The 24,389-nt window shown below is 37.5% G+C and overlaps 5 protein-coding genes across 12 annotated transcripts in view; 2 read left to right on the top strand and 3 right to left on the bottom strand.

Moving 5' to 3' along the window:
- The first annotated feature begins 209 nt into the window (after positions 1–209).
- Non3 (Ribosome production factor 2-like protein Non3) lies at positions 210–3,798 on the top strand. Of its 5 annotated transcripts, none has more exons than XR_011801066.1 (7): positions 210–369; positions 461–614; positions 720–868; positions 942–1,164; positions 1,247–1,438; positions 1,507–1,723; positions 2,519–2,564. XR_011801066.1 is itself a non-coding variant. In XM_072012994.1 (6 exons), exons 2-6 carry the CDS (start codon positions 2,245–2,247, stop codon positions 3,704–3,706), a joined length of 954 nt encoding a protein of 317 aa, XP_071869095.1. In that variant the 5' UTR covers positions 1,640–1,806; positions 1,910–2,244; the 3' UTR covers positions 3,707–3,798. The 5 variants fall into 5 exon arrangements, 3 of the variants coding, with proteins under 3 accessions (XP_071869096.1, XP_071869095.1, XP_071869097.1); XR_011801067.1 differs by lacking the exon at positions 2,519–2,564 and adding an exon at positions 1,910–2,207; XM_072012994.1 differs by lacking the exons at positions 210–369; positions 461–614; positions 720–868; positions 942–1,164; positions 1,247–1,438 and adding exons at positions 1,910–2,267; positions 2,724–3,163; positions 3,250–3,394; positions 3,494–3,798 and having other exon boundaries at positions 1,640–1,806; positions 2,519–2,651.
- Cysrs-m (cysteine--tRNA ligase-like protein, mitochondrial) lies at positions 3,746–6,261 on the bottom strand. The gene is made up of 8 exons (XM_072012993.1): positions 5,818–6,261; positions 5,342–5,637; positions 5,061–5,259; positions 4,708–4,970; positions 4,471–4,607; positions 4,277–4,399; positions 3,931–4,191; positions 3,746–3,855 (listed from the first exon to the last, which is right to left on the bottom strand). Exons 1-8 carry the CDS (start codon positions 6,063–6,065, stop codon positions 3,814–3,816), a joined length of 1,569 nt encoding a protein of 522 aa, XP_071869094.1. The 5' UTR covers positions 6,066–6,261; the 3' UTR covers positions 3,746–3,813.
- Positions 5,869–11,730, top strand: Spag (RNA polymerase II-associated protein spaghetti). Of its 4 annotated transcripts, XM_072012991.1 has the most exons (10): positions 6,272–6,404; positions 6,580–6,797; positions 6,856–6,987; positions 7,094–7,338; positions 7,418–7,628; positions 7,699–8,037; positions 8,097–8,393; positions 8,473–8,665; positions 11,467–11,549; positions 11,611–11,730. In XM_072012991.1, exons 2-9 carry the CDS (start codon positions 6,660–6,662, stop codon positions 11,511–11,513), a joined length of 1,602 nt encoding a protein of 533 aa, XP_071869092.1. In that variant the 5' UTR covers positions 6,272–6,404; positions 6,580–6,659; the 3' UTR covers positions 11,514–11,549; positions 11,611–11,730. The 4 variants fall into 4 exon arrangements, with proteins under 4 accessions (XP_071869091.1, XP_071869092.1, XP_071869089.1 ...); XM_072012990.1 differs by lacking the exons at positions 6,272–6,404; positions 11,467–11,549; positions 11,611–11,730 and adding exons at positions 5,869–5,997; positions 8,732–9,091; XM_072012988.1 differs by lacking the exons at positions 11,467–11,549; positions 11,611–11,730 and adding an exon at positions 8,732–9,091.
- Positions 9,124–11,629, bottom strand: Ift54 (intraflagellar transport 54). The gene is made up of 10 exons (XM_072012987.1): positions 11,495–11,629; positions 11,288–11,405; positions 11,094–11,206; positions 10,714–10,986; positions 10,243–10,646; positions 10,038–10,163; positions 9,715–9,964; positions 9,503–9,622; positions 9,355–9,440; positions 9,124–9,274 (listed from the first exon to the last, which is right to left on the bottom strand). The coding sequence occupies exons 1-10, from the start codon at positions 11,627–11,629 to the stop codon at positions 9,124–9,126; spliced, it is 1,776 nt and encodes a 591-aa protein (XP_071869088.1).
- Positions 11,731–13,689: 1,959 nt separating the features above from the next.
- Positions 13,690–24,389, bottom strand: part of Poxn (paired box pox-neuro) — a 30,731-nt gene continuing 20,031 nt past the window's right edge. Inside the window, exons 4-6 of the mRNA XM_072012432.1 lie at positions 16,278–16,524; positions 14,849–15,017; positions 13,690–14,678 (exon numbers count right to left, since the gene is read on the bottom strand). Of these exons, the coding sequence (XP_071868533.1) occupies positions 14,162–14,678; positions 14,849–15,017; positions 16,278–16,524 (933 nt within the window). The 3' untranslated portion in view covers positions 13,690–14,161. The remainder of the gene's footprint in view (positions 14,679–14,848; positions 15,018–16,277; positions 16,525–24,389) is intronic.

The following is a 24,389-nucleotide window of genomic DNA, read 5'->3' as shown; positions in this document are numbered from 1 at the left end:
TTGTATTAAGAAATTCAAACTATTAATTTGGTATAGCAATGAATAATTTAATGCCAGTTTACATGTCTTGTCTTTGTCTCTCTCGAACCATTTACCTCTCTTATCCAGCCACACCTTTGGCGAATAATTAGATAATGTATAATTTTCCATTCGCGCGTATAATCTGTCGGTTTAAATTTCGTTCTTCTTTTATGCTGAACGTTTCTAGATACAATCATTGAAGCCAACTTCACGCAATTATACTAAGAGCGAGTTCAAGCGATAGCGTAACGGTATCATATATCGCATAATTTTAAATTCGTTTAACCGTTTAGATATATATTATTACCCATGATTAACGCGGTTAATTATCCGTCTTGTATAAAAATTGTAAGTATGAATCACAGTGTCTTGAGAAGATTTAGTTATACGAATTAAATACGAAAAATATAGATTACAAATGAAAGATAATTTGTTTTAGCCATCTACAAATTCAAAACAGAATATGACAAATACATTACCACAACAATTAGATTTAGTGAAAGCACTAGCTCTTAATAATGATTTGATATTGTTAGCAAATCAAATATTTGGTGAAGGAAAATGGAGTCATAATATTACTAGCCAAACAATAGGTGTATATTTTATGGATTTTATTAATCATTCGTTTGTCTTATTAATCTTTTTGTATATAAACTTTATGTACTCTATGTAAACTTTATTACTTAAATATATTTTAGATTTTATTGAAACTTTCATGGGTAAATATGTCTGTGGATGTGTGACACTTCTCAAGGTCCAATTAAAAGATGGAACATTTCACGAGGACATGGGATATTGTTACACAGAAGGAGCTATGAAAGGCTTAACGATACATTGTGCGAGAATTGTATGTTTAAAATTTGAATACTTTATATTTATGTATATTATAGAAGTAGTCTTCTTTTTATTATTTTATTCAGGGTTCTCTTACAGATGCCTTTAAAAGGGTATTGTCATGTTTTGGTAAAGAGATGAGTACTGAGATACAAAATCTATCGAAAAAGTTATCAAATTCGCATATGGTTGCTGATAGTTTATTTAACGAAACAGAAAATAAAACTTCAGAAACTAAAATGCCAGAGCCATGTGCTCAATCGACTCCGTTTCTAAGTAATAAAAATGATAAAGAAAAACAAAAAGCAGGTTTCTACAATTTTTTGAACTTTTTATTTTTTATGATATGAGCTATATTAAAATATTTGGTTGTATTGTATATTTTTTTTAGAGGATGTATTAAAATCAAAATGCCCAAATGTTGCGAAGGAGCAAGTGTCCGTAGGACAAACAGTAGCAAGTTCTGTTGCACAGCCGGAGCAGTATATCAAAACTTCAAGTGAGATGAAAAGTCATGTACAGCCTAGTGTTCCGGGTAATCAGAAAGAGCAAAATAATATTGAAATAGGAGATTCGAAACCAGGTAAATTAAGATTTATTTAGTTGTTTAGTTTACAGACTAATTTTTAATGAAACGTAAATAATTTTTAGCATCTGAAGAAGAACTTTTACGAAGAATGGAACGGAAACGAAAACAAATGGAGAAACAAGCAGAGTATAAGAGATTAATGAAGGAAAGAGAACAACAGAAGACTAATCAAAATAAAAAAAGCAATACAAGATACTAATCGATAAAGTTAAAAACTTTATATGAATGAGTCGTATAACCATAGTTGTATACACAGGTGTGGAAACTCCTGTGTTAAATGTAGTTCCTGATTCGAGGACAGAAGATTTCTTGTACCGTTTACCATACACATGATATTGAGTAGTCAAAACAATTTCAACAAGGTAATACATAGTGGAAGTAAACAAATTAATTTTTTTTACTTTGTAAATAGGTGTACATTATTTCTTCATAAACAATTCTATTTATGATTAAATTTCGCTTTAGGGGACACAACATTATGGCCTTGTGTCTCCTATTGTTTTAACTACTCTGCAGCAACGCCGCTGGTGGTGGATTGGAGAAACATCGGTCGTCGCATAATTGTGTCTTCCCCCATTACGGGAGTTTCAGGACTTGTGTACACGACCGCGGTTATAGATTATGGACTAACAACTGCCATATTGTAAACATGCCCATTTAATTCCCATTTCCCATCGAGTGTAGTTTGAATTTATGCAAGAACACGTGTGTTATATGCTGTGATATGTCTTACATAATAAATATTCATTCAGTATTTTTATAATTTTAAGAAAGTGCAGTTTTTAAAGTTAATTATCACCATGACCGTGATGCAAAGAGTAGTGTAGGTATTTTTATGTAAAATAAGGTATTTTGGTTATGATTAAAATGTATAGGTTATATACGTATGTTTACAATTCACTTTTTAGTTTTTATGCATATTAGAACTTTTATAATTTTTATCGACTTTTATCAAACATCTGCTAAAAGTAAAGCTTTTATTAAAGAAAAAAAAAAAAGTATTTTTATACCTTATCTGTCTGTTTTGTATACGTCATTCCTACATTAGAAATGTGAATGCAACTTTTATTGCAGAAAGCCGACTACTCATAAGGGTAAACGAGCTATTGTGAAAAAAGAACCGAAATTGATAGAGGATGCTAAACAAACTCTGTGTTTCAAAGGTAAAAACACTTCACAGATAGTAGTAGATTTTATGAAAGATTTGGTAAGTTGAACTATATAAAATGGAAATGATAAAGTGACTTACGTGAATGACATGATGAATATTTGGTTTTAGTACGATTTAAAAAAGCCAGATGCACAGATAATGCAAAAGAAAAATGATATACTACCATTTGAGGATATAACACCTATCGAAAAATTTTGTGTAAAATATAATGCGCCGCTTTTTATGATCGCTTTGCATAATAAAAAACGTCCCCACAATTTAGTAATGGGAAGAATGTACGAACAAACGTTATTAGATATGGTAGAATTTGGCATAGAAAATTATAAAGGACTGAAAAGTTTTAAAGTTCCCAAAATTTCAGAAGGAATAAAACCCTTATTAGTTTTCAATGGAGATCTCTTTGAAAATAACTATGAGTTAAATAGAATTAAAAATTTGTTTGTGGATATGTTTCAAAGGGAACCAGTTGAAAAGATTAGGCTTCAAGGTCTCGAACATGTTCTGAGTTTCACCGCTATTGACAATAAAATACTTGTACGCAGTTACAGGTACATTTCTTTCTTCCTTGATGTTATTGTGTACCGTTATATAAAGTTCTTTCAAATGTAATTTATCTAATAAAATTATGTTTTAGGATACTTTTAAAAAAGTCTGATTGTAGAATACCAAGAATTGAATTAGAAGAAATTGGTCCAAGAGCAGATTTAATTTGTAGGCGTACGAAACTTGCTTCTGAAGATTTGTTCAAGCAAGCTTGTAAAAAACCAAAAGAACTGAAGGTAATATCTGTCATTTTGGAAATAATGATTGACAGGAAAAATAATGATTTAGTATTTATTTTTGTTCATTTGTTTATTTAATATACGATCAAACGATAGGTTAAAAAGAAGAAGAATATATCTGTGGATAAACTTGGAATAACCTTTGGACGTGTACATGTTGGAGCACAAAATATTAATAGTATACAGACAAGAAAAATGAAAGGACTAAAAAAGACAATGGCAGAGAAGAAAGCTGGAGCGAAAAGGAAAAATAGTGAAAATAGTGACAATGATAATTCAAAAAAATTAAAAACTAATTCAGCTGATTAATAGTGAACTATTTATGTAAAATCAGCAAGGAAATAAATGTAAAAACAAGTATTTTCTTTTTTATTAAAAATATTAAATTACCATTAAAGATTCTTATTGATTTGTATTTAATATTTCTTGATACTCCAACTAGTTTCAGTTTTGCGATCCTGGAAAGACAGAACTAGAATATAAAATATATAATTTAAAAATTAAATTATTGAAATATATGTATAATGTTCTACCTTAATTATTATACCGTAATTGGAAAGTTCCGATCGTACTTCATCGCACGCCGTAAGTAAAGTTTCATCTTTCACATCTTGCTCTAAAATTTTGTTACGTACAGTACCTCTAAATTTTATCAAACATTCGACGACGCTGTCCATTCTATAATCATTTACTGTACTAGGATTTAAAATTCCGAATTTGGAAAGCATCTCTGATGTATAATTTAATACTGCAGCTACAGCAGGTATACAGGTACTACAAGTGTTCGTACTACTCTAAATTTAATACAACAGTATATTCTAAGTTCGTTGTTGAGAATATCCGAGTAAATCAATATTAGCTACTAAATATATATTTTACCTGAGGATCATGTAACATTTTATTAACTACATTAATTAGATTTATAAGTGACCTCATGGCTTTTGCAGTGTTAAAATCATTTTCTAATGCAGTATTAATACTGATTTTCGTTTCTTCCAAACACTGAAATATTAATTCAATAATGAATATATATGTTTTTATGTAAAATAATAAAATCCAACGAGATGACTAACGTGAAATAACGTAGCTTCATCTACATTGCCAGTATCCCAATTTCCAACGATATAATTATGACAGTCGCTAATAAAATGTTCAATTTTATGTAACACAGCTATTGCATTATTCATTACATCATCGGAAAATTGAAGTTCTGAAAAATGAATATTAAAAATATAGTTAATGAAATTTACATTTGATCTAAAATAATTTAATCATATATATATATATAAACAAATTATTGCAAACTATACCATTTTTATAATTCGAAAGTAGACAAAGGATTCTAAACTGATTTGCCGTATATTTTTCAAGGAATTCTCTTATACCGATGGTGTTTTTAAGACTTTTTGACATTTTTTCGTGTTTCAAGGACAAATATCCATAATGTACCCAATAATTGACCCACTGTTCTACTTCGTGATAACAACACGATTGTGCTTCCTCATTCTCATGATGTGGAAAAATGAGATCTATCCCACCGCTATGAAAGTCCACGGAACTTCCAAAAATTGTGCTAATTGAAATACAAATTTTATATATATTAGCTCTAATGCGCTTTATGATACAACATAAAAAACAGAAGGATTCTAATACGGCTCTCTACCTTGCAATAGTGCTACATTCTATGTGCCACCCTGGCCTTCCAGGACCCCATGGAGACTCCCAAAATGGTTCATCTTCCTTAGCCGCTTTCCAAAGGCAAAAATCTAATGAAGATTTTTTATCAGGATGAAAACTATCGGATATTGGAGTTGATAGCTTGCCATACGTTCCATATTTATGCGTATCAAAATAAACAGATCCTATATGAAGAATAATTATCATTTACGATAATTAAAGTCTACAATAAAAATAATAGCTAAATTGATACATTTTATATTTCACCATCTTTCAAAGTGTAAGCATTGCCTTTGTCTAGAATGCTCTTCACAAACTGAATAATTTGTGGTATATAATCAGTTACCCTACAATACAGATGAGGCCTTGTAACATTTAACATCTTCATGTCTTCGATAAATTCGTTTTCATAATGTTTTGTTAGATCCTTATAATTTTGTTTTAACCCTTTTGAGCGTGCTATTATTTTATCATCTATGTCTGTTATACACATGGCCATTACTACATTTATGTTGAAGTGGTCTGATAATATTCTCCTGATAATATCCGAATACACGTAAGTCCTATGAATGAAAGTTTAAAATGTTCTTTCATATCTTCATTATTTAATAACTAAATTATTGCAAACATTAAGATAGTATTATATTTCGTTTTTATGTTAATTTTAACAATCAAATAAAAAACCCTTTCCAAAGAATTTATTATTATCTTATATGCAATTAAAGAGAAAAAATAGACCTTACACTGCATGTCCTATGTGTGCCGAATCATATACAGTAGGTCCACAAAGATACCAAGTTAGGACGCCTTTATTTTTTAAAATTAACGGCACTTTACATTTTGTTATGGGATTGTAGATTTGAATATCTGTTTTATATCCTGTAGGTTTCAACCATTGTGCTTCTTTCTTTAACTTTGTTTCGGTATGTAAAAATCGATAGCATGCTTTTCGTATATTGCAATAAAAGACATTCTTTATAAATACATTCATTTCAGTGGTTTTTATTATTAAATGGGTATATTAAACGATCATTATTTTCATATAATCAATTATGATTACCTGACATTTAATTTTATGGTTAACTTAACCATAGAAAATTCGCTCCGCACTTTCCTATCAATATTAACTTCAAAGATTGCCAGATGCGAAGCGCTAGTGTTGAAAAATATACTTCGAAATTTGTTGAAAGTTGTGTGCCTGTATAAGTACCGTGCAGATAGAATTAAGGGTTTGTTGTTTAAAAGACTAAGAATTTCGATGCAAATCGATAAAGCAAAAAGTATTTTGATATATAGAAATTCATTGCGAAATTTTCCAACGGGTGACAAAGTGTAATAATCTTAATGTAATGAATTGCATAAACATTTTATAATACGTACGTGTTTAACAGTAATAGTGATGTATGATGTGAACTCAGTAAAAATTTTATTTCAAATAATCAAATATTTTAATAAATTAATAGTTAAATAGTGGAATCATAATTTATATTTTTTCGTTTTTTCAGAAGGAGCGAAACATAACCTAAATTTGCAATTGACGTTTTATCTTTTCTTACAATTATTATAGTAAATACAGTTGTACGAAATGGATAAATCGATCTTAATGCAAAAGCAGGTGAAGGATAATGCAGAAGATTTACAGAAAGAATTTCTTGACATGAAAAATTGGGAGCAACAAATGAGATGTAAAGATGAGCAGTTACGGAAAGAAAAATGTGGTCAGGTACAAGTTGTGATCATATTCATAGAAATGTATAAACTTATAGGGATGACTTTTGTAGATTACTTTACCACCAATTAGAAGTAAGCATAAAAATAAAACCAAAAGTGCCTCCACAAAGAAAGATCAAGGTGATACTAAATCAAAAAGGATCAAATCGCACGATTATTCTGCTTGGGAGAAATTTGATGTAGTAAGTTTGTGAATATGTATTGTGAATATCGAATTAAACATTTTTTTTTCCGTAAAACTCGATGAAACTTTGGAAAATTCTGATTACTTGTAATATTGTTTCAAAGGATAAAGAATGCAGAAAAATAGATAATAACGAGCAATCAGATGATTCTGAAGACGAACATATGTCTAAAGAAGAATTAGAGAAAGCGCATCAAAAAGCAACAAAACATAAAAGCGAAGGCAACATTTTGGTGCAACAACAGAAATGGTCTGAAGCAATTGGCTGTTATACAGAGGCTATAAAACTATTTCCATATGATGCAGTATTTTACGCAAATCGCGCACTCTGTCAGTTAAAACTAGACAAGTATATATGCCTTTTGATTATATCTGCATATTCAATTAAAAATTATCAGACGATACTAAAATATTACACTTTTCTGTAGTTTTTATTCTGCTGAATCTGATTGTTCCACTGCAGTTCAATTAGACGAGAGTTATGTAAAAGCTTATCACAGAAGAGCAACAGCTAGAATGAATCTAAAACAATATAAAGAAGCTAAACATGATTTAGAAAAAGTTTTGAAATTAGAACCTTCTAATAAGGAAGCCAAATTGTTGCTAAATCAAATTGAAAACAAGATTAAATGTTCAGAGGTAATTAATAACTAAGAGACAAAGTTTATTATTTAGTTAACATACTATTTAGCAATGCTATTTTGTACAGACAAGTACTATAGCGAAGGAAGGTAAGAAAATGTCAACGATTGAGAAAAAAGATATTAAAAGGACTACGATCGAAGAAAAGATTGCTGAAAAAACGTGGAATAATACTGCATCGAATGTACAAACAACGAAAACCAAGAATATAATAAACGCTAAAAATATGGAGAAAAGTAAAGATAATAAAAGTGTTGTAAATATTAAAGATAGTACAGAGAATGGAAAAGATAATGCGATTGATACTAATGTGAAAAGGGATCCACGTATACCAGATTGGTTACCAGAGAAAGACGAAGTCATTGTAATAGAACCGATAGAGAAGCCTCCTCATTTACGTTCAAAGGTAAAACTACAACGTTAACATCCATGCTGGAAAATATCTAAAGTTTTTGTTGATTACAGAAATCATTGACGAAAATACCTATCCAAGAAGTGGAATTCGGTATCGATCAGTATAAGTATACTAATGACAAAACTGTATATAAAAAGGATGATCCTGTACGAACAAAAGAACCTCATAAAGATCCCGTGCAGAAAGTGGAAGCGCATAATGTTGCGAAAGATAATACTTATATTAAAGTTTCCGAACCTTTGGAGGATATTGGTAGTATTATACCTCCAATACCGAAAACAGCTGTACAGTTTTTAACGAATTGGAAAAGAAATAATTCACTAGAATTTAGATATAAGTATTTGAAGGTAAGAACAATGTGTAAAAGTTCTAATTTTTTAATATACAAAGTATGCATTTTAATCTAATTAGTAAATCAAATTCCAGCAATTATCAGAGGGTAGTTTACCGAAAATATTTCAAGATTCAATGGAATCGGATATTTTTAGCCAAATAATCGAAGTTTTGAGAACGGAATTCATAGGAAGGAAAAATCAGATATTCTACTACTTAAAAGATCTCAGTCGAGTTAAGCGATTTAGAGCACTCATCATGTTTATTAGTAACAGTGACAAAGAAAGTAAGCGTTATTGTACAAAACTTAAAATAATATAAAGTGTTAATAATGTTTTTCTTCGATTTTTAGACTTAAAAATGTTGTTCGAATATTGCAAAACGGTCGAAAATGTGCCTGAAGATGAAATTTCGGCTCTACAAGATAAATATGAAATGTAGAAATAAATGCATAGTGATATGCGGGTATAAAAATATTTTTAACTAACGTAATGACATTAAGTTACACATATATATTTTGTATAAGTATTCCTGTTCGAATAAGCTTGAATAAAGGAACGGAGATTATTAGAGTTATTTCTTAATTACTTATACTATATTACATTTCGTATTACATTCTTCAGTGTTCTACGTACATATGTACAATATTTGACTAGAAACTTAGAGGAGATTGTACACTTATGTTATTTATATTAAAGACAATGAGAAAATATTATCGTTTTATAGATTACGGTGAAATGAAATTTACACACGACCATTTAATAATGTTTGTATCCTTTGATCATTTTTCGTAATCTGCGATTTTGCTTGACATATTTTATCCAATTGTACTTTCACATTATGATCAATTTCTTTTAATGTTTCTTTCATAGGTTCTATTAATTCTTGCGTTTTTCTGAAAAAAGAAAGAGAACCATATACATGATTAAACTAAGCAATTTTAAACGATGCAAAACTTAATACGTATATTCTTACATTTTTTCTATTTTTAGTTGTTCATTTACTTGTTGATATTGGTTTTTCCATTCTAATAATTCTTTTTGCATGACTTCTATATCCTCCTGTTAAGAGTAACGTAAATTACACGCGCGATATTGTAAAATATAATAAATCAATAAGTTACCTGAAAATAATCCAATAACTTCCCAAGTGGATTTGTTGCACGTGTTAACGTTTGTATCGTGTTTCGTAGTTTATCGATTTCTTTAGCTACAGCGTCGCGTTTCGAATTTGTATCCCATGTCTAATAACAAACAAATATTATGTTTCACGTTACATTGAAATAGTATAACGACGTAAAAATAATATTTTACGATAATGGTAAATTGTACTTACAATATTTGTTTTTTTAGGTATCACGTCTACATTATCGTTATTAACCAATTCCTTTTGTGTTTCTAATATTTGAGCAACAAGGTGTCCATGTTCTTGCGTTAATTGATCATCGGCTTTATAGTTGCCGCTGTTTTCTAAGGAATCGCTACCAGTTACTCTAGTTTCCATGACTACCATGTCTTCGGCATCATCGTCGTCGTCCTTAAGATCAGAATTCTCCACAATGACGCTAATGTTTCCCATAGGCGTTCTAGAAAATAAGGCAGTGATAGTTTATATTCTCTGTAAGATCTTTAACATACAAAGTATTAAAACGATCTAACAGTATTTCTTCGTTAACCATTAACTCTGCTTTGCCTCGTATTCTAGGTGCTGCGGGTCTGGCGCTAATTGGTCTCGCAGTAGGCGGACGTAAGGAAGTTCTTGGTCTAGAATTTGATCGTGGAACACTGAAAGTATTTTATCAAGTTATCGTTGAATATTACAAATATTCATTTTTCATAAGATACAATTTAACTCGAACGATACCTAGCATCGTTATTTTCCGATTGAAACATTTGCGTCTCTGATATCGACTGACCAGACTTTTCTATGCTTTGTAAAGAAGCTTCGTTATTTGCTATATCATTTTCCTTGTACTCCACCACCTTGTCTATATTTTCATCTAACTTATTATCTCCGATGTTTGGCGCAGATTTCGATTCTGAATTAACGGAGTTTGACGTATCGAGTATTTGATTTTGTAATTCGTTAATTTCAGCATTTCTTACACGCTTCGACTTGTTCTCGGATTCCTTTTGTCTTTTGTTCTCGTCCATTCTCTTATCCGACTGCAGAGTTTCAGACAAAGGTGTGGACGGTCTATTCTGTTTGAGTTTGGCAGACGAAGAGCTTCTTCTGTGCGCAGATGCGGGAATTTTTTCTTCAGCTGGCTAAAACACGTGAATTCGGTTACTCTCTTTCACGTTCATAATCTAAGCGTAAGATATATTAAATTACCTCGGCTCGTGGTACTTCCGCAGCTTCGACATTTTTTTGAGAATCTTGATTTTCATTTTTACGCGTTGCTTCACGTATCGTTGAATTACCATCGTTAACAGCTTTTTTTTTTCGTTCTATAGATTTTTCTTTCGACGTCGAAGCCCTTTTTTGGGATGTTTCTTTCGACGTTGACTTTCTTTCGTCTCTCGCTACAGACAGCTTACTTTTTGAACTAGATTTGCCTTTTCCTAAATTCTTCTTGTATCGTTCGATGGCTTCCACGCTGCTTATCTGTTTAATTTGTAAAACATCTGTTGTCGTTGGTTTTTTTATATATTTATATACGTAGATAATCGCATAGTCGTTTGTGCTTCTTACGGTCGTAGAATCATCGTTACCTTCTTGTCTAATGCTTTTCCGATTGCTTGCAACAACTCGTTTGTTTTGGCTGGTTCCTGGCCTGAGATTATCTTACTGGCTCGTACGGTTAAATTAGCGCCGGTAATCAGTTCTGAAATTATTGCCCGGTATATTGGAATAGAAGGTCGAAGAACGTTATAGATTTTACAATACAAGGAAAATTATAACTTACTCACGACGTCGATCAGTTTTGTTAAATAGGCAAGTTTCGCCTCTTTGTTCTTTATATTCTCTGAATTTAGTTCCTCCTCTGTATACAAACCGTCCAGAAAACCAGTTTCGTTTATGACCTATGATACCATTCATTTATTAGTTATAAAAGCATTGATTATATTCATGTTTTATTTACAGGCAGAAACACGAGCAAAAGATACGTTACCGCTGAGACGATATCGTGAAGAAATCGAAACGGTGGTTTTCTTAGTAATTTTTCGGTGAGAGGTGGCTTTTTGAAGTATTTGCCGAGTAAATCTTGAGTGGTTTTAATTGTTTCAGGTTTTACATCGTCTGCCATTGTTAATCACAGATAAAACATATCACTGGTTACAATGCCTTTCTCACAACCTTGCTGAACTATGTGTGTATCAAATGGTTACTTGGCAACCGATGTATGACCAACATGTACAATTGACGGACTGCATCTATTCGACAGAGTGGAATCTTATGAATAGTTTTTTTTTTTTTTTTTTTTTTATAGCATATACGAGTATTATTATTCTACTTGTTTTTTTTTTACCGGTTGTTTCAATGACACGATGTATAAAAAATAGATCATCGTGTAGAAATTTCGGAAAATTTGTATTTCAGATAAGAATAAGGAAATGGAAGGTATAAGAAGGGAATGCTATAACTAAACATCGATACAAATATAACTACTCGGATCAAATCTACCGTAGACGAATCTACCGTTCGTTCAAAATTTCTTCTCTTCTTCGTCTTTAAAATGCCGTAAGTAAATTGAACAATTTAAATAGCCCGAAAGAAAGTAAAATATTCGATCTACCTGTAATTAAATTATTTTAATTTGATCGTATAATGTTGCAAAAATTTGAGTCTAAAAAGCTTACGCGCAGCGAACAATAATTAAAAAGCGTTATTTTTAGGTTCTCGTCTGTTCAACTTCCTGTTATCATTCAGGCTAATAACTGGATGACGATGAGCGGCGAACGGAGGAGCAGTGCGGGCTACGAAAGCTGGAGACCGGCGTGCAATCGTACAGTAGAAAGGGAGGCGGATAAATCAGCGGACGTCGAGGCGTTAGCGTTTTATAGTGCATTAATTAGTCCGTGATGAGGAGGCGGATAAAAAGTTTTTACAACGTTATAAATGCAAAAGGTGGATAGGATCGTTCGTAAGACTCGTGGGACGCGATCCGCCATTTAATTTCACCTTCTTTTTACGGTGACCATCGTCCATGTCGTATTTTACAAGCTATGTATACGCGGTGCTGTGTCCACGTATGACACACTCAGGCCGAACCGTTTATGGCTTTACCACATCCTCGCGCCTCCGCTGTTTCGCGTTACCGATGCGTGCTTTATTGCCATCGCTTTATTAGGCTTTCGTTTAATTGGCCGGCTGTATCGGTTGAGCTTCGCATGCTTTCCTTAGTTATGGGCTAATCGTGCTTTCTAACGAGCTTCGTCTCTTGTTTTACTACGGTTCTATCCACCTTTTTTATGCGGAATTAGAGCCACTTTACGATGCTTCGCTAGATGACATTCCTATCCCTAATGGATCATTCTAGATCGAATTTGCGCTTTTTTCATCTTGATCGATGGACGCGTTTACGTTGTCGAAGATGCTTGCCGATCGAACGCTAAAGATATCGAAGGAACGAGTGGATCTTTTTGTCGACGAACGGGGCAAATATATCTGTATAATAGGTATGTCGGAAAGAGAAGTAGGTAAAAATGATGGATTTCAACGATCCGCTCTCCGTACCTCTTGCTTCGGCACGATGGATTAAAAAAAAAAAAAAGGATCTTTTTTATTGTTAAGGTTACTAGCCGTTTCACTTTATTAGAATACGTCAAAGTTTCTTTGACTAAATTAAAGTTAAATATCGTACATAATAATATGGCATCGTCCTGCTTTCAAAACGAAATCATACACCACACGCAAATTACACGACAGAAAATTCTCAGTATTCGGAGATCGCAAAACCGATCCTATCGAAAATCATCGAAACTGATAAAACATCAACGTCAATGAGTTTCCTTTATCGTGTTTTATCGTCCCGTTATTACGCATAATATCGACGATCTCCTTTCTTCTTCGAAAAGATCATCGACGCTGTCGGACGCGGAAGAACGAATAAAAATAATTTAATTATAAATTATCTTAACAGACTTACGTTTAACCTACGATATTGCGGTCAACGATACATAATCGACGATTCATACTAACGTTACATATAATTTATACTTTTTCTCCGTATCGATAGTACAACGACGATCGCTTTAATTTTCGAGATTTTCGCATATCTATAAAGAAGGTGTACCGATCTTATCGATCTCTATCTTTTTATTCCTTTACAATGTAATTTCTCAAGCGTCGAACATGACGTTGTTCCACCTTTTTGCTAAACTATGTTACATTTCTCTTTAACGGACGTAGTTTAATCCTCTTAAAACGAGAGTTTAATAAATAAGTTTTGTACAAGACTAAACGGTTTCTCAACGATTCGTTATTCCGAGAAAGAAGTATTTTTCTAAATAAAGAGTATTTAGAAATTTTTTTTTTTTTTTTTTTTTATCGATAGATCGGAAAAATACAGAGCCACGAATATGTAATGTAAACCTAGCCCCCAATTTTATCGTCGCAACGTTCATCGATCGTTCCGACCATATATCTCCCTCTGTCCTAGCCCGTCCGTCCATTTCGTTTTCATTCAATCGCATCTTCGTCCTCGACGTTCATCATCCTTGATTTTGCGTATCGAAAATTCTCCCAAATCCAGACGATCATCTTTTAGCCTCTATCTTATCAGATCTTGAAATATTCTTCTTTGCCTCCGTTTTATTTATCTCTGGGCCGCGATCCTTCAGATTTCCTTGTTGAGGATAATTCCACAGGGTTGAACCACCCCGAGATTCGTCAATTTCGGCCTCTTCGAGGTGCTTTTACCTTCGTCTTTCTTCAGGAGCTCTTCTATCGAGTAAGGATTCCTTTTTCTCTGAGGTTGCGCCGGTCTTCCTTCGACCACCGCTTCTTTGGCCATGGTGCTCTGCTCGTTTCCCGTTTCCAAGATTCGCGGAGACGCTATTTTCTGCTTGTCACCGCTCGTTGGCGGTGGACTCTGTCGATTCTCGAGGTTTCCGGACGAGCCGGATGTACTGTGTCTCACGAACGCGCTACGATCGCTGCCGATCTTCTGGCCGAGTTCTAGGATTATAGGCGAATTTTGGAAAGGCTTGTAGTGGTCTTGGGACTCTGTGTTCTCGTCCAGGTCGCTCTTGTCCAAGGAGTCGTCGCTGCCCGCCATCGAGCTCGAGCTGGATTTTAAATCGACCTGGTTCGTCGGTCCGCTTTGTTCCGACAGACGTTCCACGTCTAACGATCTGCAACGGATATTCAAAGTTTAATCGAAACGAACGCGCTAACGCGGATCGATAACGAGCGACGTCTTTGTTACCGATCCGTTCTTCGAGATTTAATAAAAAAGAGAAAAGAAAAGTCCGATTAAGGGCCACTCGAGGAAACAGAGATCGGTTAAACGACTTAGACTTACGTGAATGATTGCATTCCATGATGCAAGTGCAGCGTAGTTGCTTGATAAAGAGACGAGTAAAAGCTTGGATTCCAAGATGGTGCGCTGGTATTACCGGAAGTTGTGGAAATGTGCAACGGTCCCAGTGATCCCGGATAAAATAATTGGTAATCCGTTCTCATCAGTGTGTCTGAGGGTAAAAATAAAATACATTTTATAAAATTCAATTTAGCTCGTTAACGTTTAACGCTTTCGTTATATCATCTTATTTTATTAACGTCTTTCGTTGCTCTTATTTGTCGCAGAGCTAGCCATTGCGTTGAACGGTCACGTTACGCGAGACGTACAAGATTTATTTAAGGCGATCCTAATGTCTGTCTATATTTTCTCGTAACTCGCGTCACTTTGAAGTTTATACGATAAGGGGGAAACAAGAAGAGAGAAATTTCGACTTGCAACCGATACACGGTGTCGTTTGCATCGTTCTCGACGAAATCATATTGTTCCATCGTTAAAAGTTCGTGGAAGATCGCCAGAGGAAAGACGGAATCGTATCATTGCCGCGAAAATGACTGATTTATGGGAGTGTTAGAGTTACCAAGGTCATCGGACCTTGCGATTAACGTTAAAATCGAAAGAAACACCGGCCGTGCAACAGGACGAACGTATCACGTTTGATCGACACAAATTTCGTGACGCAGCCTCTCGTTCTCGGTAGGTGAAAAAGAAGACTACGACGTTATAGACAATTTACGGTATAAACGAGGTAAATTTCGAGGCAAATTTCGAGTTGCTTTAAGGGGTTGCGTGTCGTTCATCACGCTGCAGCACGCTGACGAGTCAATCGGCCACAGGGTATTTTACGAATTCCTCTTCTTTTTATTCCTTTCTATCCCCTTCCTTCTTCCCCCTTCGTTCCTCCTTTCTTTTCCCTCTAATCGTTGCATCGTTGCATCGGTCGCTTCCTCTTCTTCTTCTTTCTCTTGTCGTTTCTCGTCTATATGGAAGCGAATCGTAAAAAGGACAAAAACAATGGAACAAAATTCGGACAGTGATTCCGAGATACGGACAGATGTTTAGGGGATCATTAGCCGGTAATGGCGCACTCGCGATGCAGCTTTCCTTCGCATAATGAGCCGATTTCGACGTTTCACTACGATCGTTCGAAAGCTGGACGATCAGCTGACACTTTGGTGCGATTATTTGGTGCGATCGCGATCTCTTTCTCGAGAATTCGCGTGATTACGCGAGAGCGGTTCGAGGTTTCGTCGAGCTCGTCGAGTCCGCGAGGACGCGGACGAGGACGCGACGGGCCGATGGCTATTTCGTAGAAAATCGTTTCGGCGTGTCTCGAATTTCAATTTCAACGGGCAATTTCTTTCTTCGTCGGAATCTGGTATTAATTTAATTTATCGCGTTGATTCATTACCATAGTATCAAGTATTCTCACCTCTATTGGCGACGTTCGAGGAAACTTGCGAGGCGTACGTGCTGGGTGAACCAGCCTCGATCCCCGTGTGATCCGTATGAAGTCCACCGCCTCGGAGAATTCGATTTACCGAGGAGACGGAGGGTAAGCTTTGAGGATCGCAAGCTCCTTGTCGCGCCAGCTGTTCTCGGATCTCCCAAGCGAACATGGTTGGTTGTTCTTGTTTCATTCGTAAGATCTTCTTCACGACGGTGGGGGTGGCCACTTGCTGCAATAAATCGAAATTACAAGCGTACGAATTAAAAGAAAGATTCGTTTCGTCGAAAGACACGGAAATCCTAAAGTCGTGGTATTATCGTATCGTATCTTCTTCGTATTCGCGATTAGGAAAAAGATTGGCCGGCGAAGCATCGAAGACACCGATCTTTCGAGATGTTCGCGCGAAAGAAAGTTCGCAAATTGTTTGAAAGATAATTGCTACGCACGCCCATATTTAATACACGTTCTCCGTTGGGTAACGTATTCATCGAGTTTGTCAACTTTATTAAACGACCATACACGAAGTTTAACGACGCGCTGCCGCGGTAAATGTCAATTAACGCAGCTAAATTTGGCGATTTTGCATAAAATATAAGGCCAGGTATATGAAAGATGGCAATGTTGCAAGATAGCACCTGATTCTTCGAAAAGAGGCGCGATTTACATCGTCGTTATTTTGCAAATTTGAACGCCGCTGTTTGCGATACTTGTCGGGGCATGACGCGATGTTATCGATTCGATATCGACTCTTCTCTATCCCTTCGTAATTTCTTCTCGCCATCTTCCTTAACCGAATTATCGGATTTTATCGACGATACACGATAAAGTCCTTGTGGCGAGATACACGAGTACGTGCGATCTTTTTCTCACCAGCGAAGAATCACTTTGTGGCAAAAAGAAACGTAAAATGTAACACCTGCGAGGTCGTGCGCCTTTTCTCACATTCATTTTCCTTTTAAATCGTTTTTATCTTTTTGCTTGGGAATCGAACAGGTATATCCCTTTATATTACGCGTATTCCGCGCTCCTTTGCGCCTTTAAATCTCCTACGAACATTTCTTCACTTTCGGTGTTTTCGATATTCTTGCGTATCAACGTGGTCTAAATTCACGAAAAGCGAAAGCGTATCTCCGGAAAATGCTGTACGTTCTACCTCTTGGTGGCGAAGAGAGAGAGAGAGAGAGTTCGAACAGACGAAAGCCAAAGAGCTAACGTCTATCGACGCTTGTATTACGCTCTATTACGGAGGCAACATGATCGTACCATCTTCTAGCATTATCGACGATTCTCGTTGCTATCTAGAACATCTTTCCGAAAATAAAATTGAGAATAAAAAGTGTTTTCTACCAGCGCTTTCTGCTCCGCAGCGCGAGAATCTATCGGGCCGAAAAACATTGCCAAGGGACGTCGCAACGGTCGGCGACCGTTGTCGATCGTTAACCTGGTGGTTTTTCCATCCGGCTGGGGACTCGACGCTATCTCATCGACAAATTAACGCGAAAGTGGTCACACTGTCGTCGAAAGGGGCAGCAAGCAGCGGCCATATGTCGTTCACAGGTGAAGCACGCTGGTTGCGCCGGTGGATCAGATAACGGGTAAAGATCGCAAAGGTAGGTGGGTAACGCGCACCGCGCTTTATTACAGTTTAGCCCCGGTTTACCGAGGAGGCGGGCTCATCCGTTCCTCGCAGACGCGTCCCGTTTCTTTTTGACGGTCCCTTCGAGTGGGCCCAGTGGTGCTCAATCTGGCCACCGTTCATTTGACTTGCTAATGAAGTTGCGCGCCCGGGCCCCGGATAATTTTATGCTAACGCGATGGAAATGTTATTCGTCGTACACAGATTTTCGAGATCGCCGATTTCTCTGGGGCGGCCACGCCACCGACACCAGGCAGAACGATACCACCAAGAGGGTGGGGATCGTTTCTTGCCAGATTTTCTGTGCAGGGGGCATCGAGTATGTTTTTTTTTTCTTTTTTTTTTTTTTTTGTTCGTTCTAATCTCTTTTTCTCGTTATCGTATTTTATCGCTATCTTATTGCTGTCGCTTTTATATATTATTTCGTTTGTTTTAACTTCACCTTGATACGATTCGCGATCCTTTTCGTTCCGATCTTTTCGGGTCTTTTCCATTATTTTAAAAATAAAGTAAAAAAATAAAAAGTGGTTCGTATTTCACGAAATGTTCGTTTCGTCGTCTATCGACGACAGTTTCCCTGCTTTCCATATTTTTTAAACGTCTCGATCGTGCATCGGTGGCGGTAAAGTTATCGATATACACATTTGCATTATATATTGTAGGTTCTGCGTCTATACGTGTTTCCGTATAACGTTTTCGTTCTATCGTAGCTTGTTTAACGATAATTGTTAATGTTAACTTTCATCGAGATATAGAGAAACGACGCGAGTGTAAGGTATGGTTCGTCGCGATACGTGGCTGGGCACTTGCGTTGGTTACCAAATTATACCTTTGGTTACCTAGTAAATTACCTAAAGCATGTAACGCAAGAGTGTCGTAATAATTCTCGACTCGTTTCGAAATGTCCTCCTATCAAACGACTCTCTCTAATGACTCGTAGAAAATATCTTGGTAACGAAGATTTAACGAAAGCGTATAAATTTGAATAAACGATACCAAATCGTATTTCGCATTATATAGCTTAGGAATAATAAAAAGGTTCTCCTAAAGCGTACGCTGTAAAATATCATTCGACGTTGATCGTTCGAATTGATACACCTTCGTCGAATCGTTATTACTCTCGAACCGCGAATTAATAGCAAGTGTCGATCGATACTGCGGTACGGCGGTCGCCGATCGAACGTTCCCTGGAATCTATTCGTCTTCTCTGAACAAGAGCGCACGTTGAACGATGGGAAGAGCGGCCGGTGTGTGTCTGTCCATTGAATAGGGCCGATATGGGAGCACCACTGTTAGGCAGAACGTTTAAGGGGGCAGCCGTCTCCCCGTCCGCCTAATAGTTTCAGGGGTTAGGACAAGCATCGCGTGCTCCCAGGAGCATCTCAGATTCTAATCTGACACTTCCGTCGTCATTGCCACAATTACCCCGGCCCACGATATACGTGTCCTAATGCCTACCCTCTCGCGTTGTACCGCGTACCCTTGAGCGGCCCCCGAGCGGTCGCTACGGCTTGGTTCCCGGCGACGTTCATCGACGGTGTGTCTTTCGTGTGCGTGCCACATCGCACTACGCCGCACCACACCGCACCGTACCACACCGCGTCACAAAGGAAATTGGTCGCACGGACATCTGGCGCTAAACGTTAGATAACGTAAACTATCGAACAGGTTGACCAACTCGGTAATTACTGTTCGAAGGGCTGTAGTCTGTCCCTTTTGATATACGGGGTTGCTCCAATTGTTGTTCGCGATAAGACGCGCGTGGAGATGGCTTAATAACATCCTTTCTTCTTTCTTTTTTTTCGGGGGACGAACCAGGTATCCGAGCATTTTTTTGGCCGATCGTCGCCAGTTCTCGGCGATCGTTTCGATATCAACGTTCGTCCGCTTCCTTTTTGTCGGACAGTTGCGCGATATATTCGGCTCAAGGGTACGAATTTGTCGTTGAGGTTGGTGGTTGGAGGATTTTCAGGCGCGTTTCGCTTTAACTTTTAACTGACGCGATTTTTTAACCTCGTTAAGTTTCGTTAACTTTCGTTAAGTCGTAATATCGAATAAAAGTCGAACAAAAGAATGTCAAACGTAGAAAGATCGAACCAACGAACTTGCAGAGTGGATTAACCGTTAAGGTTACAAGAATAGCCGATTGTTAGCGGTACTTGTTGAAATATTAAAATACCTCGAACGTTTCCTAATACCTTTTCTCTACTCAAAATTGTTCGTTTAAAGTTTTCGATCGTCGAACGTTAACGACTATTTGCTCGAACCGGTATCAGCTGGTATTTAAATTATACCGAAGGTCGCGAATTTTTGTCGATTAACTCTCTAATCAATTTGTTACGATACGATCGCAAGAAAGTTATCGATCGACGAGCCGCGTTAATTAGCACGTTGATCCGTAAACGGAACGAGCTCCGACGTGCGCGATCGCTGGCTGTTTATTCTCGTCGTCGCACAACGTTTAACCGGCTGTTACTAAATCATGCATCGAGAAATAAATACCCATCCGTCAGAAAGCTGAGGCGCGACTCGTCACCGTGTTCGCGCGAGATCTTAATTACCAGATAAATGGAAACGCTTGTGACGGAGGAACGGGAATCGTCGGGGGAAAACGAGCGTTCGCATGCGACAATATTTATGACGTATTCTTCGAGAGAAGTCTGACGAATGTATCGAACGATCTCGCGGAATTAACCGTGCAGGAGGGCGATTATTACAGGACGCGCGCGTTCAAGGAAAAATAAGCGTTCGATACCGAAATATACCTTTCTCGCGACTTTGCGATCGCGTTATTAAAATCAAAGCGATCAAAGTTTCTTGTAAAATTGGATCGTTAATTGAAAATAAACGTGGAATACAGATATTTATCGTTAAAGCGTCGAAACACGTAAGCCGATTTGCAGCAATCGCGCGTGAACGTTATTAAAATCTACGAATTAACGAGAAACTAACGGCTAAAAGGAATACTTGTCGTACTCTTGCACAATCGACGAACGGTAGATTTGAATTATATAACGTTTAAATATAATTAAAAATAATTCTCAGTAGGGTAATCTGTATAGTTTGCTTTATCGAACTAGCTTCGATGATTCGATAAAGAGAACGACTCGAGCAGAGGAAGAGACGATTTTCGGCGTAAACTCCTTCACCTCGAAAAGTGTAATTTCGCGTATCTTAAAACCATTACGACAATTTTCATTACACAGCCAGGTAATAGCGTACACGCGGGCAACGAATAGTACGCGTTGGCGAATTAATTCCGTTCGATGCGTATCTACGGGAGAAAACGCGGTAATTCCAGGAAGGAGTCGTACGGTTTTCCTGCTTCGAACGAACGGGTAATCAAGAAATTTCGTGAATCGGCGCACCTGTGGCCGCGACGGCGGGCCGTTGTGCAAACACCGAAAACGAGAAAAAAAAAAAAAAAAAAAAGAAAAGGGGAAAGGGAAAAGAAGGGGAAGAAGATGAGGATCGAAAGAGGGAACCGTACGATCGCGGGTACGATTTTCTTCGCGTTCCACTTTATTATCGGGAAGGTTTCGACGGGGCGTACATTTTTCATGAGACGATTTCCTCTGCCGTGATGCGACGCCATTATCTGACGCCGTATCGCGCCGCTTCCAGCACGTATGTACATACACGGACTCGAGAGATAACGAGCAACCAGGACGAAAGTAGCTTTACACGGTTCGGAAACCGCGCACAGCACACGATGGAACACGTGTAGATCGAGCGGATAGTTGGACAATTAATTCGCAAATTAACCGGTCGATTGGAAAATAATCGGGCCTGGCTAACGACCGTGACGGATTTCCTGGAACGCGCCGCGACGACCACCGGTCGTGTCGGCGAATACAATCAAGATACCGGCTTGGCTCGAGCGTAATTTCCCTTGTAATTTGTAATTTGCGAATAAAAATACCGACGCTTTTATCGATGACGAGTTTCGCTGCGCCTATCTATTCGAAGTCTGTGTTATGGTTTAGCGTTTGCTCGCTTCTGCGTTGTTCTACTGGCAATTTATTAAAGATCCGGCCTTTTTATCGTCCACAGTTTGATCGGAGATTCCAGCTTTATAATATTTTACGAGTACGCCAGTCTCTGCGTATTTATCGCCTGTATAGTCGCCGTATCTAGCGTAACATGTATCGAAAATGCTAAAAATATCGAAATTGTTATATAAAATCTAATTACGTTATCATATTACAAGTTATCGGAAAAATCTTCTTCATATTTGTATGAAATACGTGCACAGCGACGCTCGTCCGATTCCTAATTGTACCGATATTACTTTTTTTAACTCAACCTTTAACTTGCGGAAATTTTAATTCTCCCGATTTTTCATATAAAATTGAAATATTAAGACAACGCATCTGTAAATCGTCTTACCGCGGTTCAAACGAAAATCCTAACGCGGTTAAATTTCATTTACGTTTCACTGGAAGCTTTAACGCGAGTCACGTCTGACGTATCATCGACTCGAACTCCTTTCGCCGCGTGAGATTTAATCTATCGGACTGATTCTCTTCGAGACACGACGCGCTTGAAAGACGGTGTGGCCTGCCGTTTCATCGGCGGTCGACACTTACTTTCCGTTACTTGGCAAAAATTTTCCGCCGAGTTATAACGGACGTTCGGCGAAAGCAGCGTTAAAAGTGGCTTTCGGAAGAAGGCAATCGGATTAAAGCTACCGTGTAATTAAGAGTCCTTTGGCTCGAATTCATTACACACGATTACCGGTATTTCGTCCTTCTTCGACTCGCAAGCAGAAACATCGGGTTAATCGAGAGCTAAAATGCACGATGTGTATACTTATCAAGATGTACCGAACATCTCCAAATATCCCTAATAACGTTTAAATAATACGACGGTTCGGAGCTTTTAATCGCCGCGTTCAACGCCTCGTTTTTACGGAATTTAATTACAAGCGATAAGGAATACGCGTAAACGAGACGGTCTCGCCTCGAATAATACGGTTGATCTTAAAAACATAAAACACGGGGAAAAAGAAAAAGTCAATAGGAAAATATATCGTTCCGTAAAGAGCTAATAACGCGAAAAATCCACTAAAATCAAACTCAAAAGTACATTGGATCCCGTGGAAACGTCTTTCGCTTGAAAATCAGTTGGTTGAACGGTTTTGTCATCGAGTAATCACGTCTGAGCTTTAAGACGACGCGGCTTATCGCAAAGTTAAACGACGAATGGCAACTATGATACCACGAACGAAGCGCTTTACGAAAAACGATAAAAACCTTCCACAGGGTCTTTGATAAATACACGAAGAAGAAAAATCACAGAACCGAAAGGAACGTTCGTTCTCTCGCAACTTTCTAGGAAAACGTCGCTTTTACGAGCGTTAAAATCACCGCACGTTGATACTTTCCCCTTTGCGCTAAAACTATCAAAGTGCAAAACGATAAATCTCTCTTAAGCGATAAATATTTTCGTAGAGATCTTGTAAATCGAATAACGGTGCGTTTCTGGAAATTTGAGTGACTTTTTTTTTTTTTTTTAAATACCTTATCTTCTTGCCATATTTTTCATCCTAATCGTCTTGATCGTACAATATATATATCGTATCTCGGTCGTTAGCAGCTCTGCGGTATAAACCGAAAACTTGTATCCGCGCGAAAAGAGCGAGGACTTGCCTTCTTCATTACCCTCGAGGAAAATCGCTTCTCTGGAAAGTCAGGGTCGCGATGGAAACTGCAGAAACGCAATATCCGGCGGCTCGACTATTTTGGCATCGCCTGGTACCAAAACGAACACGCCACGATAATGGCCGTTGATGACGATCGTTTACATGCGCTCGTAATCGTCCTCGAGCACAGTCAGAATTTAAATATGCTCTTCAAGTTTCCACGCAAGAGAGCGTGGTGAAGAAGAAGGAGAAGACGAAGAAGAAGGAGAAGGAAAACGCGGCAGGAGAGAGGAACGCGGATCGCAATTGAGCGCCGGGAGGTCGATGCACGCCAGGCATGGTCGTTATTAAAATAAATTCATTAAGCCGAAACGGGGATCGCGCGAGTTCCCGCACGGGCGCGTCGTAAGAAATTCACTGTGTTGGTAGTGTGCAATTATATTGTCATTAGTGACGTCACGCGCGTAATACAACGCGGCTTCCTCTTATTCCGTCTTCTTTCTTTTTCTTTTTTTTTTCCCATTATTTTTCCTTTTTCTCTCTCTTCTTCACGGATGCTCCGTGGCAGGCTCCGTGGCAGGCTCCGTGGCAGGCTCCGTGGCGTTCGCACAGGGTACCATCGCATCGCGCAGGATTCATCTGGACGGAGATAATCCAAGCACCACCCCTTGGCCCTTGATTATCGAACCCGTGTAACGTACTACGAGATATCGCGTGGTCGGTACTGTTGCCACGTCGGAACTCGTTAACTCGTAATTTCCTTCGGGACGCCATTTCGAGATCTAAAGCCTCGTTCAGATCGCTAGTTCGAGTC

The sequence above is a fragment of the Bombus fervidus genome, chromosome 11 (genome assembly GCF_041682495.2).
Source record: "Bombus fervidus isolate BK054 chromosome 11, iyBomFerv1, whole genome shotgun sequence".
NCBI lineage: Eukaryota > Metazoa > Arthropoda > Insecta > Hymenoptera > Apidae > Bombus > Bombus fervidus.
The sequence above is the reverse complement of the archived record's forward strand: the minus strand, read 5'-3'. Positions and strand labels throughout refer to the sequence as shown.

Excerpts from the sequence above, each read along its gene's own strand:
- Non3 (XM_072012994.1), top strand. The coding sequence starts at position 2,245 with ATGACCGTGATGCAAAGAGTAGT. Across the intron at positions 2,652-2,723 it reads TAGATTTTATGAAAGATTTG|TACGATTTAAAAAAGCCAGA; the intron begins GTAAGTTGAACT and ends ATTTGGTTTTAG. Across the intron at positions 3,164-3,249 it reads ATACTTGTACGCAGTTACAG|GATACTTTTAAAAAAGTCTG; the intron begins GTACATTTCTTT and ends ATTATGTTTTAG.
- Cysrs-m (XM_072012993.1), bottom strand. The coding sequence starts at position 6,065 with ATGAATGTATTTATAAAGAATGTCTTTTATTGCAATATACGAAAAGCA. Across the intron at positions 4,192-4,276 it reads AAATGTTACATGATCCTCAG|AGTAGTACGAACACTTGTAG; the intron begins GTAAAATATATA and ends TATTAAATTTAG. Across the intron at positions 3,856-3,930 it reads ATTACGGTATAATAATTAAG|GATCGCAAAACTGAAACTAG; the intron begins GTAGAACATTAT and ends CTGTCTTTCCAG.
- Spag (XM_072012990.1), top strand. The coding sequence starts at position 6,660 with ATGGATAAATCGATCTTAATGCAAAAGCAGGTGAAGGATAATGCAGAA. Across the intron at positions 6,988-7,093 it reads CTTGGGAGAAATTTGATGTA|GATAAAGAATGCAGAAAAAT; the intron begins GTAAGTTTGTGA and ends ATTGTTTCAAAG. Across the intron at positions 7,629-7,698 it reads ACAAGATTAAATGTTCAGAG|ACAAGTACTATAGCGAAGGA; the intron begins GTAATTAATAAC and ends TATTTTGTACAG.
- Ift54 (XM_072012987.1), bottom strand. The coding sequence starts at position 11,629 with ATGGCAGACGATGTAAAACCTGAAACAATTAAAACCACTCAAGATTTA. Across the intron at positions 11,406-11,494 it reads TTCACGATATCGTCTCAGCG|GTCATAAACGAAACTGGTTT; the intron begins GTAACGTATCTT and ends ATGGTATCATAG. Across the intron at positions 9,275-9,354 it reads CAACTAAAAATAGAAAAAAT|AAAAACGCAAGAATTAATAG; the intron begins GTAAGAATATAC and ends TTCTTTTTTCAG.